The 12,309-nt window shown below is 35.9% G+C and overlaps 1 protein-coding gene across 3 annotated transcripts; it reads left to right on the forward strand.

Annotated features, from left to right (window-relative positions):
• Positions 1–620: 620 nt before the first annotated feature.
• Positions 621–6,717, forward strand: HCC2 (Thioredoxin superfamily protein). Of its 3 annotated transcripts, XM_011092258.3 has the most exons (9): positions 629–913; positions 2,222–2,347; positions 2,851–2,968; positions 3,101–3,179; positions 4,024–4,224; positions 4,325–4,414; positions 5,776–5,908; positions 6,034–6,182; positions 6,396–6,717. In XM_011092258.3, the coding sequence occupies exons 1-8, from the start codon at positions 843–845 to the stop codon at positions 6,155–6,157; spliced, it is 942 nt and encodes a 313-aa protein (XP_011090560.1). In that variant the 5' UTR covers positions 629–842; the 3' UTR covers positions 6,158–6,182; positions 6,396–6,717. The 3 variants fall into 3 exon arrangements, 2 of the variants coding, with proteins under 2 accessions (XP_011090560.1, XP_011090559.1); XR_002287750.2 differs by lacking the exon at positions 6,396–6,717 and having other exon boundaries at positions 621–913; positions 5,768–5,908; positions 6,034–6,338; XM_011092257.3 differs by lacking the exon at positions 6,396–6,717 and having other exon boundaries at positions 6,034–6,338.
• Positions 6,718–12,309: the final 5,592 nt, after the last annotated feature.

Here is a 12,309-nt window from a genome sequence, read left to right on the forward strand (position 1 = left end):
TATAAATTATTATAACACACTGTTCTTGCATGCATATGATAAATAAAATTTTATATTTAAAATATATTATAAATAACAGTAAAATATATAAATCGATATATTACATTAAAGAAAACTAATTTATTAGTTAATGTAAGATTTAAAAAAATGATAAATTAGTTATCTTACTGAAGGCCATTTTTGACTTCATAAAAAATTAGTATGACAGTGTAATTAATCGTCGTTTGTGACTTTTGATGTCCTTTCTTTTTTAGATTAGTATATATAGAAAGAAATTACTTTTTCACTCACAAACGACTGTTTGTGATACCGTGATATTAATTTTTTTAAAAATTATTGTGTTGATTTATATATTTTATTTTTATTTATAATATATTTTAAATTATAAATAATATTTATTATATGCACACAGGAACAACATGTCATGATATCTGGTAAAATTAAAATCCCAACCACCCGCGATCTTTATTTACTCAACTCCAAACCCGACCCAAATAGATTGGGTCCCATCTTAATCGGCTCAATTGCACTGCTGACCCAAGCCCATTAATAGCTCCGCCATTCGATTTTGGACCAAAAACGGCGACGTGAGCAGCTTTACACCGAAGGTCCACAAAGACCAAAACCCTGTTCCTGGGAAAGGGAAAGTCGAAACGACGACGTTAGTATAAACCCTGATTTTGAATATTCTATTGCAGTGATTAGGTTCTTGGGGAAGGAAGGAGAGAGAACAAAATGAAAATTGGTTCGCGATATGTTTTCTTCATTTTATGCTGAGATACTGATCAGCGGATTAATTCATCAACAAGATAAGAGAAATCCAAAGAACTAAAGGCTGAAAAATGCCATTGTTGTCAACGATTGTTTGCTCCTCCCTGAAAAGTTCGGAAGCATCTCCTCGGATTCTCAGACGGTAATCTTCGAGGTTTTTTGCTTCCTACTGAATTAAGTTGGTTTTTATTTCAGAAGAATTTCTTTAATGGCTGATTTGGGAACTCTGTGCGGTAGTGATTTCAGTTCAAGATCCTATCATGTGTTGAATTTTCTTTGTTTTTCTTTTTTTTTTTTTTTTTTTTTTTGGTATGGGATCAAAGGGTCTGTTTGGTTTGTAAGAAGCTGCATTTGAGGATGGTGCTTGCTTGGAGTTGTATTTTGACGCAGTGTTAAGTGGACGAGATTTTGAGGGAGAATAAGATTTGGGAGGAGTTGAGAATTGTATGTTACAATGGTTAATGGGGTAACTTGGACGCGTGAAATAGGCATGGACTCTAGTCGTGGAATGATCTGCTGATTTTGTGGTTGTGTTGATTTGTTTGTTTGTTGATTGAAGTTTAAAGTTCCTTTGTTCGGTTTAGGGGTTTCACACACTTAATTTTGCATAAAGTTCATGGCTTTTTGGTTTGATTTTGGCTTTTAACGTCAAGTTGTTTATCTGCAAATCAGACATCGAGTTTTTTGAAATTTTTCTCCGTTTTTTATTCTTTTTTCCATTTTTCCGATTTTTTTTATTTATTTTGGTTTTTTAAAAGGTGGGTGGCGGGCAAAGTGCAAATGACCCGATACGTTTGAGGGGTGTCTGCATATAATCCTTATAACTTTACCGAGCCCAAAATCGCCCTCAAGCGCGTGAATACACAAGGACGGAGTATTCCGTTATTGTTCCCCAAAAAGTGCAAAGTGCAACAAAATCAAAAGGTTGGGTGGGAAAGTGTAAAGAAAAAAACGGTTGGGGGCAAAGTGAAAATGACCTCATACGTTGGGGGGTCTCTGCATTTTACCCAATGTTATTATTTATCCACCAGTTGAGTAGTGGATTGCTTTGATGTGGTTCAAGCTCATGAAATTGGGACTTTTTAATGGGCCAGTTCTGTTGTGATAGTGAGTAGTCCCCTTCAGCTTATTGTGCGTAGTAGGGGTTAGTTTGTTATCCATATGAAGATGAGTTAACTAGTGATGTTGCTGAGTTTATCTTAAGCTACTTTTTTCCAATAGAAGCAGTGGATGAATTGTTATGGCCAATCATATAATACATACATTTGTGATTCACACAGAAGCACAACCATGCACATCCATAGTGTGTGAATGTGTGTAGTTGTATTAAATTCTAGTATTTATTTGAAATAAATAGAGAAGTGGCTGGGTAAGTACTCCTTGTAATCTCTCTCTTGTTCATTGAGACCTTTTGTCATGACTAATATACTGGTGCATTTGGATTTTGCAGGTTTGTTGCATCTAAGAGATTCTCCTCATCAATTTTCACAAGGTGTGGCCAGAGCAATGTATCCCGCTATCCATTAACTGAACCAACAATAGTGGGGGATCCTGAGGGTTTGAATTGTTTCAAGAGGTAAGCATCTTTCCTTTTAATTCAGTAGAAATGAGGTTCACTGTGAAGTCAAACTGCATTCTGTGGAGATGGAATATTATATGAAGCTACTGTGAACAAGGTAGCACCAGGGGCCGGGGGGGGGGTGGGGAGAGCGGAATTATTATTTGATCTTCAAAGTGACTCGCTCTTGTTGTTTTTTGTTTCGGGTTGGGAAGTAAAGTGAAATTTTGTTGAGGAAGAGATCACATGTTTCCTTTGCTCCTGTGATTGCAAGTCCTGTGAATGTTGAAACTTGAAAGGGATATTGGAAATTCTTTGATATCTCATTAAAGGATAGTGCTGAAAAAAGATGGATTCGAGTTCAATCTACAGCAGAACATTGTATGTTGTTATAATTGCTCATCATAAGATGACTCCACATGCTGAAGAAATCCTGGGTTTCACTGATATAACATCTCTGTGTCTCCATCTTCTGTATCTATTGACTAACATTTCTACTCATTGGTAACCATTTGACACAGGTTTGGTTCATCTAAGAGATATTACTCTTCCAGTACAAGGTCCACGAGCAGCAATAAGCCTTCTCTTCCCTTACCTGAACAGGCTGTGGCTCCTGTCTCTTGGAGATCATTTCTAATTGTATGACATCATGGCTACATCTTCTTTGAAGATGTTCAGAATCTAATGTTCTACTCAATCTCTTTACTCATTCCTGCTTTTATTTTCTTTACATCTCTTTTAATTCTCTTCATCTCAGATTTATTATTGCAGCCTGGTTCTGTTCTAGCTGGGATTGGTGGGTTGGTTTTGTTCATTCACTATAATGATGAGAAGAGAGCAGTGCCAAAAGGTTATTTCTACTATTACTAAAATTGATTAATTGGCTTTGAGGGCATCAGTGATTTTGTTTGCTGTGTAACATGAGGTCAAAATGAGTTTAAGAAACTCTTTCTTGAGCCGGGGTTGCTGGTCATTTATAGTTTACATGCCTATACCCTGACAACATCAACAAGAGATAGGATACTGCAAGAGGAAAAATGGGTTGGCATTTAGCTCTTATACCTGGAGGGCAATTGATGAATGGCCTAAAGCCAGAGTAATTATTTTGAAATATTTGACATGTTGGAGTCTCAGCTGGAGAGCAGAACTTGTTCGTAGTGTTTGGATTCGTTTTTTTGTTGTGTTTTATTTATGCCAAAACAGTTAAAAACACCCAGATAAGGTGTTTTTAAATGATGGCAAACATTGAGTATGTTTTGACTCATGCTGGATATAACTTGAAAATGAAAACAAACATAGTGATTGTAATTCTCTTGGAACCACTTAGAGGCAAACAATTAGCCTGAACTCTCAATAGTTTTGGTTTCATTGTTTATATCTAGTGCACATGTATGCATCTGATGTGTTTGCATCCATCCATCCTCCAATTAAGATTTCCATGTGGCATAAATCTACCTGATCTGATGTTATAATTAAAGCATGACCCCTTTATACTTATTTATTATTAAATAAAATGGATGTTCTGCACCAAAGTCATTTTTAATATTGTCTTGTCTGTTTTATCTATCCTAATCCAAAAATGAAAAACTTTAGAGGGTTATTGATAGGAAATGACTGTATCATCAATTGTTATACTCTTATGCAGTTTTCTTTGATTGTCTAAATCTTTTTTTGTCCATTTAAACTGGCAATAGGTAAGGGTGAAAAGTTTGAAAGAAGTGCCATTCAAGGGCCGATTATTGGTGGCCCTTTCAGTCTAATTGATACAGAAGGTCAGCTTGTAACTGAAAAGAATCTTCTGGGGAATTGGGTTCTTTTATATTTTGGTTACACTTCATCCCCTGATGTTGGGCCAGCAGAAGTTCGTAAGATGGCCAATACTATTAATATATTAGGTGCTATGCTTCTTCCCTATCTCTAATAGTTTCATCTGTACTTTCTCTTCCTTTTTCTTTCTGAGTTTTGTTATTGAATGTGTGTCATTTGATTGGAAAGAGTCAAAAGAGAATACCAAGGTCTTACCCATATTTGTCACAATTGATCCTCAGCGGGACACCCCTTCGCAGCTTCGCGCTTATATCAGAGGTGAGCTTTCTCGATTAGAGTTTCTGTGACCATAAAATATCTTTGTTCAATTTGTGGGACTGTACATCAAGGCAAAGCATAATAGCATTTATAAATGGATGTGACATTTAATTTTAAGATTGCATTTGGTGAAAACTGAATGCTTATTTGATATCAACCATAGAAAGAATTCACCAAAAGATTTTAGGCTGTATTTGGATTGATTGATTTGGAGCAAGGATTTTGGGAAAGGATTTCAAATGACACCATTTGGAAGGAATTTGAAATCCATCCATATTCATGAAAACTTAGTTCAAAATTAAAATGGAAGGGTTTGAAATCCTTTACATTTAAAATTATCCAAACATATTCAAAATATTTGTTATGAAGAACTTGAAATCCATGATTTCAAATCCTTCGATCCAAATGCAACCTTAAGGAATTTAAGCATAAATTCCTGGAGGTTTCATTTGTGAATCGATGGACATGATGTCTTTTTTTAGCAAATGTGCTGTGATTATCTTATAGTTCTTGTCAAAAGTGTGCATAAGAGATAAGTCTTTGAAAAGCTGTTTTTTTCAGCTGATGTCTCTTCAAGGAATTCTTACGTCAAGGTGTTTCATATAATTAAATACATGTAGTATATGCTACTGGTCATAATACGTAACTAATTTTGTACTATTAATGTTGTCAAACCACTGTGCTGTTAACCTAGTTGTTCTTGTATATTTGTCAATGTATCATCAATTATATACTAAATAGTTAAAGATGAAATAATAATCGTTTCATACTTTTGACGAGCTTAGATGACTCTAAAATTCCAAAAGCTTCTTGGATCGATTGAATATGCATACATCCTACGAGGGGTTTTGTGCCCCTCAATAGAAAAAAATATTTTTTAGATAAAAAGAATCACATGGATTGATGAAAGCAGGACATGTGAAAATCTAATTGGCATTGCAAATTTCTGTTCCAGGCTGCAGTCTGATGAGAAAATCAAGATTAATATAACAGTTTTTCTTGGAGAAAAGTTGAACTATTTCCTTTTTTGATAGAATTCCATGTAGAGCTGCTCATGCACTAATCTGAAGCTAATTTTCTAAAGTTTGAAGTACGTTCTGTTCACTCTGTCTCTTATCTTTTCACATTAGTGTTGAAATCATACTGTTTTTGTTTGTCTGTCTCTCTCATAAACACATTCCTCCCTAAGTTCTATCAGGACTTTATTATTGTCACTTGGACAGAGATTGTGTTAGCTGGGATGCAGAGGTGTTGGGCCAGCTTGGAACTTGCCTATATATACATTCACTTACTGATGCAATTTGCTTGTTGTATACAATTGGAACTCTCATTCTGACCAGTTTTGCTCACAAGGAGTGCAGAGTTTGACTCGAGAATAGTGGGGTTAACCGGACCAGTTGCTGCTATAAGGCAGATGGCACAAGAATACAGAGTATACTTCAAAAAGGTCGACGAAGAGGGAGATGATTATCTCGTTGAGTCCTCTCACAACATGTAAACTAGTACTTTAAACCCTTTGTCCAACTTCATCATTTTTTTATGCTTTTCATTCCCTGCTAATTCATTTGATGCCTGTATAAACAAATGCTTCTTTTTTATTCTACTGTAATCATAACCAGGTACTTGATTAATCCAAACAAGGAGGTGGCAAGATCCTTCGGTGTTGAATATAGTGCGGAGGAACTTGCAGAGGCTATTACCAAAGAGCTGAAAAAAACTAAGACAACCATTTCATCAAGTTGATGTCTCCTACGCTTCTGTGGTCTAGGTATCATTGCTTTTTGAGTTTAGACAATTTTTAAAAAATTTTGCCCGACTCGTTTGTGAGTTAGTACTGTGTATGAGGAAAGGAATATAGTACTACGTTTTCGTTACCTGGACTATGAATTGCTCACTGTTTCAAATGGATTTATCTTTTTGTGTCCTTGCTCTCTGTGTGTGTGTGTGTGATATCTAAGAATTCTATATTATGAAACTGCAGAAGTTGGAGGGATGTATTTATTGCTTGTGATAAATATTGCCACGATTTGACTTTTGGGAACGAAGAGAAGATGAAATTAAGTGAGATGATTATTGAAGCATGTGCATGTGAGGAAAATGATATTGCTGTACAAAACAGGGACATGAATTTAGATAGAGAATGACCAAGAATTTCTACACTGCTTTTTGTTTGAACTTTAGACTTAAATGTACAATCTTGTTCAACTGTCTTTCTGTACGTTGATCTATTTATAATGGTTGTACTTGTAATTTTTCAAAAAAGTAGGAGTGGTTTGTATAAATGGTGTTGATGTTTCCTGTGAGTGTGTATACTTTTAAAGATAAGAATAATTTATGTAAATAGATCATAAGTAGGGGTGTCAATACAATTATACCTTAATAATGGTATTAAGTACACCCCTTCTAACTCTGACTTTTTATGATAGATTAGGCTTAGAGTTTTTCATTATTAGGTTTTTTACTTTAAATCTATTGTGTCTTCTATTCAATTTAATGTATACTCATCTTATCTTCTATCTATACTTTTATAAAGGGTTGAGGGTTTTTAGACTCAACGGGTAGTTTTGATACCACTACACTAAATTATGTTTTTTCCCAAATTACCCCGGGAGGTTACACCAGTTAGTGTTAAATGCCAAAAAAGAAACGGCTAAGCGGAAAAGTTTACCCCATGCAGCCACATCTTCAACTGCTCGGCTCCTCAATTGCTTTTTCTCTTAAAACAAGTAACTTGCATGGTCAAAGAAAATTTGTCAGATTTGCAAATTAAATATGTGAAGATGAACTGATGAAGTTACATAAGCAAAAACATTTACTTAGTAGGTGAAGATGAAAACTTATGTGGTGATTAACTTCCTTCTTGGAGTTTACATGGAGGTTTGGAAATCTTTTTAGCTTTATTTTCTTATTTTAGGTTCTCATATTCTTTTATTGTAATTTTCTTAATTTTGTAGCTGCAGAATTTGATTTATTTTGTAGTTGTTAATGTGTGCTTTCTTTTTGGTAGAAATAGAAATTTTTGGATTGGGACAACGAAGAACTTGTATAAATTGGTATTAGGCTCTCTCTTTGTGCAATTTGATGATTTTATTATAACTTTGTCGCATGGAATATAGTTCTTTTGTATAATTATTTTGAAATGCAAAAGTTGTTTTATTTTGTCTTTTTTCATTTTATTGTAATAGGATATTTTTGTTTTTTGCAAAATAGATTGATAATTTTATTAGTTTGGAAGAAAGTACAATTATTTTCTTGTGAAAGTTAACTGGAATCAGTCATTGGACGATGTTCAAAATCAAAGCCATAATTTGTATGGTTAATTCCCATTAGCAAATATGGATATCTCAAAGCATCAATGATTTTTTATGAAGGTATGGTTTATTCATATATAATAATATGGAATTTCCGGACCGTCTTTGCATAGTTCTTAAACTAGGTTCTTTTTTCTTTGAAAACTCCTTTGTCTCAACTAGGGAAAAATTCAAGTTTAGTACCCTAACTTTACCCCCATTTCAGCGTTGGTACCGAAAGTTCCAAAGTTTTGATTTTGCTACCCGATCCTTCAAAATATCCTCAATTCTAGGTACCTAGACCCAATTAGTGACCGTATCGGTCTTTTAAGCAAAAATCAATAATCCGTCCCCATGCTATCAATTGCCTCTATTTTTTGGAATAAATTATCAATTAAAGCCTACACTGAAATTGTTAATAATTGGGTTTCAAAATAAAAGTTTATAATAAAGTTTGGGCTTTTTACACTTTCAAAATAAAAAATTCTTAAGCCCACAACAAATTTGGGTCTTATGGACGAATACAAAATAAATATAAATTTATTTCTTTCATTTTGGATTGGTTAAATTGGGGCAGATGCGTGTTCAAATACAATTCATCAGGAGATTAACTCATGTCCAAGTCCATGGTGTACAAGTCCAACATACGTGAGCCCAAGTTGCTTAAACCCCTACTCACGTCTATAAAATAGGGGCCTTTACTAACAAGTAATTACATCAGACATACAAGCCACAACAAATTAAAAGAGACTCAAGTCCAAAAAGTCTTTGCCACAACGAAATATTGGAACCGTGAAGGTATCAAATCATCAATCCTTCATACTAAATTTCAAAGTAACACGTAGTTTGCTCCACAAATTTAGAGAATATTATACATCAATATCCAAGAACAAGTTTCAAGCCCTTAGATCTGGATTCAGAGCGAAATATTAGGGAATTATCTTCAAATTAGAGATTATATTCACTTTTTATTAAATCAATAAATTTTATTTGTCCATATTTTTCTTGTCTCATAATTATTTTTGCAAAACACAAAATTTTATGTGAACAAATTTTTGGCACGCCTGTTGAGAAAATCTCAGTCCCTCATCCATTCTTCCTACATCAAAGTTCAAGTAATCATTTTGAATCGCTTAATGATACCCAAGAAGGATCAAGTTGCCATTAAAGAAAAGAACGTTGTCAATACCGTTGGCTAATCCTCCACTAGGGGCAAGACGTGGATACAACTCCCTCGGACGGTTCAAACTCAACAAATCCTAATGAGATCAACTCAAAATCCACGCATTTTCACTATCTTCCTCGTCATGATGATTGACGTGGCAAAAATGGAGGAACAACTAGCACGAATGGCCTAAGCCATCGCTAATTTTCAAAAGATCATCAAGGACAAAGACCTTCAGATTGCATAATTAATGAGCAACTAAGAGCATACGAAGTTGAATAATCCCATGACAGCCACCTCATTCTCAAACAACGCTGAAAACGAGAAGCAAGTGGACAAAGCATCACTCACGCATGACTCTGTGCAAAAGTCTACACATTCCGAAACATCTATTGCTGCATTATGTGTTTAGCAATTGCAAGAGATGATCACAAACACCATCAAAATCCACTACGGCAGAACAACCCAGATCATGCCCCCGTACTCAAATCCATATATCAAGCGCATCAACGCCTTAAGAATGCTGATGGGATATCAACCATCGAAAGTGTAACAATTTGATGAAAAAGGCAATCGAAGGCAACACATTGCCCACTTTATCGAGACATGCAACAATGCCGACACTGACAGTGATTTCATGGTGAAACAGTTTGTCTGATTGCTCAAAGGAAACACTTTCAATTGGTACGCCAATAGATGGTTGGCACGAAATGGAGAAGAATTTCCTAAGCCGCTTTTATAGCACACAGTGAATAGTGAGCATGGTTGAACTCACCAACGCAAGGTAATGGAAAGATGAGCCAGTTATCGACTACACCAACCTTTGGTGCGCCCTAAGCTTGAACTACAAAGACAAACTTTCAAATGCCTCGGCCATAGAGGTGTGCATCCAAGGTATGCATTAGGGTTTTGTTTACATCTTGCAGGGAATCAAGCGAAGAAACTTTGGAGAGTTGGCTACCCATGCCCATAACATGGCATTGAGGATGCCAATCATAAATCCAAATTCCAATAGGTACCAAAACAAAAAGTCAAAGGATGAAGATTTCAGTGAACCTGCTGCCACGAAGTCAATGATCATCAAAGCAACTCCTGTCAAACTTTCTCCAAGCGAGAGAAGGAGTGAAAGGCCTCAAAACCAACATATGCCACATTACAATAGTTGGCTTACTTTGGATGATGAAGACATGTGTTGCCAGTATTACTCCAACAAATGACATGCATGTTTTGGAAAACAAGTATAAAGCTCTACCATTGCTATCGGCAGTGCCACCAAAACTTCGGTCAGATAGTTTTGAGCCCGTACAAATTGAGGTCTCTATCGCCAACATGGACCCTCTCACTAACGCGGAGCCATACTTTAGTGATGCCAAACTCTACCTCAACCCTGACGAGATGGAGGGAACATTGCCTACAAAGTTTTTGATTGGTCAACCGATCAAGGAAGTGCATTCGAAACCCACTCATTTAGAAAATAATGACGAAAAGTTCAACAAATTGACCATTGGTGAAGTGTCAACTAATGGATATCATAAGTCAAAGGAGCAACCTTACCCGCCAGTATTTCCCTATGTGGCTCGGTCCAACAAAAAAGATAAACAAAGCTCATCACAAGACCATACTCCTCTACTATCCAAAGGAATCAAGCAATCAAGTATGGTCAAATTCAACGACTCTCAAGGTTCGAATTCTGAACTAATCAAACCCATCATCGGTCTACACCTATTGGTCTCAAATGAACCACTTCCTCTAAAAATTCAACCCGAAGAAATGCTGGCGGCATTCACGCTCAAAAGCTTACCACCTCTTAGCAAAATCAGGGTACACCTTTTCTGCTCTATCTCGACTCAGCAAATCAAATCTTGAGTTGACTAGCGAAAAGATCCATAGAATGGCTGAAGCGCAACACGAGTTGAGAAGACAAGGATTTCATGTTGACCAACCAGGAACTGGCTTGGGCTTCACTCCAGATAAACCTGTAAGATGCACATGAAAAAGAAAGATAATTGCTTAGCCACATAGTACATCGCAATGGAGAAAGGTGACGACAACGAAATTGGAAAGCCAAATGACAACCACGTTTCCATTCAACCAACTTGGGAGTCTTGTTCCTCACACTTCTATCTTTGAACGACTAGGCGAGACAAGAAAGACTAGGGCATCACCAACAAGGACATGTGTCAATTACCGCAGAGATGGTTATGCTCAACAATTGAAGAAAAAAAGTCAACATGATGAAACAAATAACTTGAAAGAAAATGGTAAAAGTCAAGCACGTCATATGTCGCGGTTCAGGGGAAGTAAGATGCCATTCTTGCTCATCCTTTCCAACAAGCCAATCAAGGTAAAATGTCTCCTTTCTAGACGATCGTATCATTCAAAAGATATTTCAAATAAAGAGGATAAAGAAAGCATCATCCTACATCCACCCAACCACGTTAATGTTCATGAAGACTCTGACTTTGACATTTGGCATGTTCTTTGTCGAGACTTGAAGTGGGGGCATTTGTTGATATTAAAACTTTGAAATAAATTATCAATTAAAAGCCTGAAATAAAATGGCTAATAATTGGGTTCCAAAATAAGAGTTTAATAAATTTGGGCTTTTCACACTTTCAGGACAAGAAATCCATAAGCCCACACCAAATTTGGGTCTTTAGGTAATCTAGAATAAATATAAAGTTATTTTATTCTTATTTTGCATTGGCTAAGTTAGGTCAAATACATATTCAAACACAATCCATCAGGAGATTAACTCATATCCAAGTGCACGGTACATAAGCCCAACAGACGTGAGCCCAAGCTGCCTAAAGCCCTACTCACGTCTATAAAAAAGAACCTTCATCTCTCACAAGTCATTACATACAGACATACAGACAAGTCACAAAATCGAAAGGGCCTAAATTCCAAAAGCTCTATGCCACAACAAAGCACTACAACCACGAAGATTCTACGTCTTCCTCACCATCAAATCGTCAAGCCTTGGTACCAAATTTCAAGCTAACACGTAATTTGCTCCACAAATTCAGAGGAGATTACACATCAATATCCAAAAACAAGCTTCAAGTCCTTGGATGTACATGTGGAACAAAGAATCAGAGGCGTTATCTTCAAATAAGAGATTGTATTCACTATTCTTTTACATCAATAAAATTCATTTGTCCATGTTTTTCTTGTCTCCTAATTATTTTTGCAAACATGATATTTTGTGTGAACAGGCCCAACATGGTTCTGAAATAATATTCAACATCCATAAATTAATACTTTGTTTTAACCGCATTGTTCCTAGGTATTCCAAGTCTTCAATTTTACGAACTTCATACAACCATACTACCAAAGCAGATGGTTCGTAGGTATTTTGGCTCCTTCAGCAACAATCAGCACAACCCTATTTTGTTTTCTTACTTAGGGTGTAAAAGCACTCCAATATAGAGAATTAA

The sequence above is a fragment of the Sesamum indicum genome, linkage group LG9, assembly GCF_026168435.1.
Source record: "Sesamum indicum cultivar Baizhima isolate 11 linkage group LG9, ASM2616843v1, whole genome shotgun sequence".
In the NCBI taxonomy this organism is placed as follows: Eukaryota; Viridiplantae; Streptophyta; class Magnoliopsida; order Lamiales; family Pedaliaceae; genus Sesamum; species Sesamum indicum.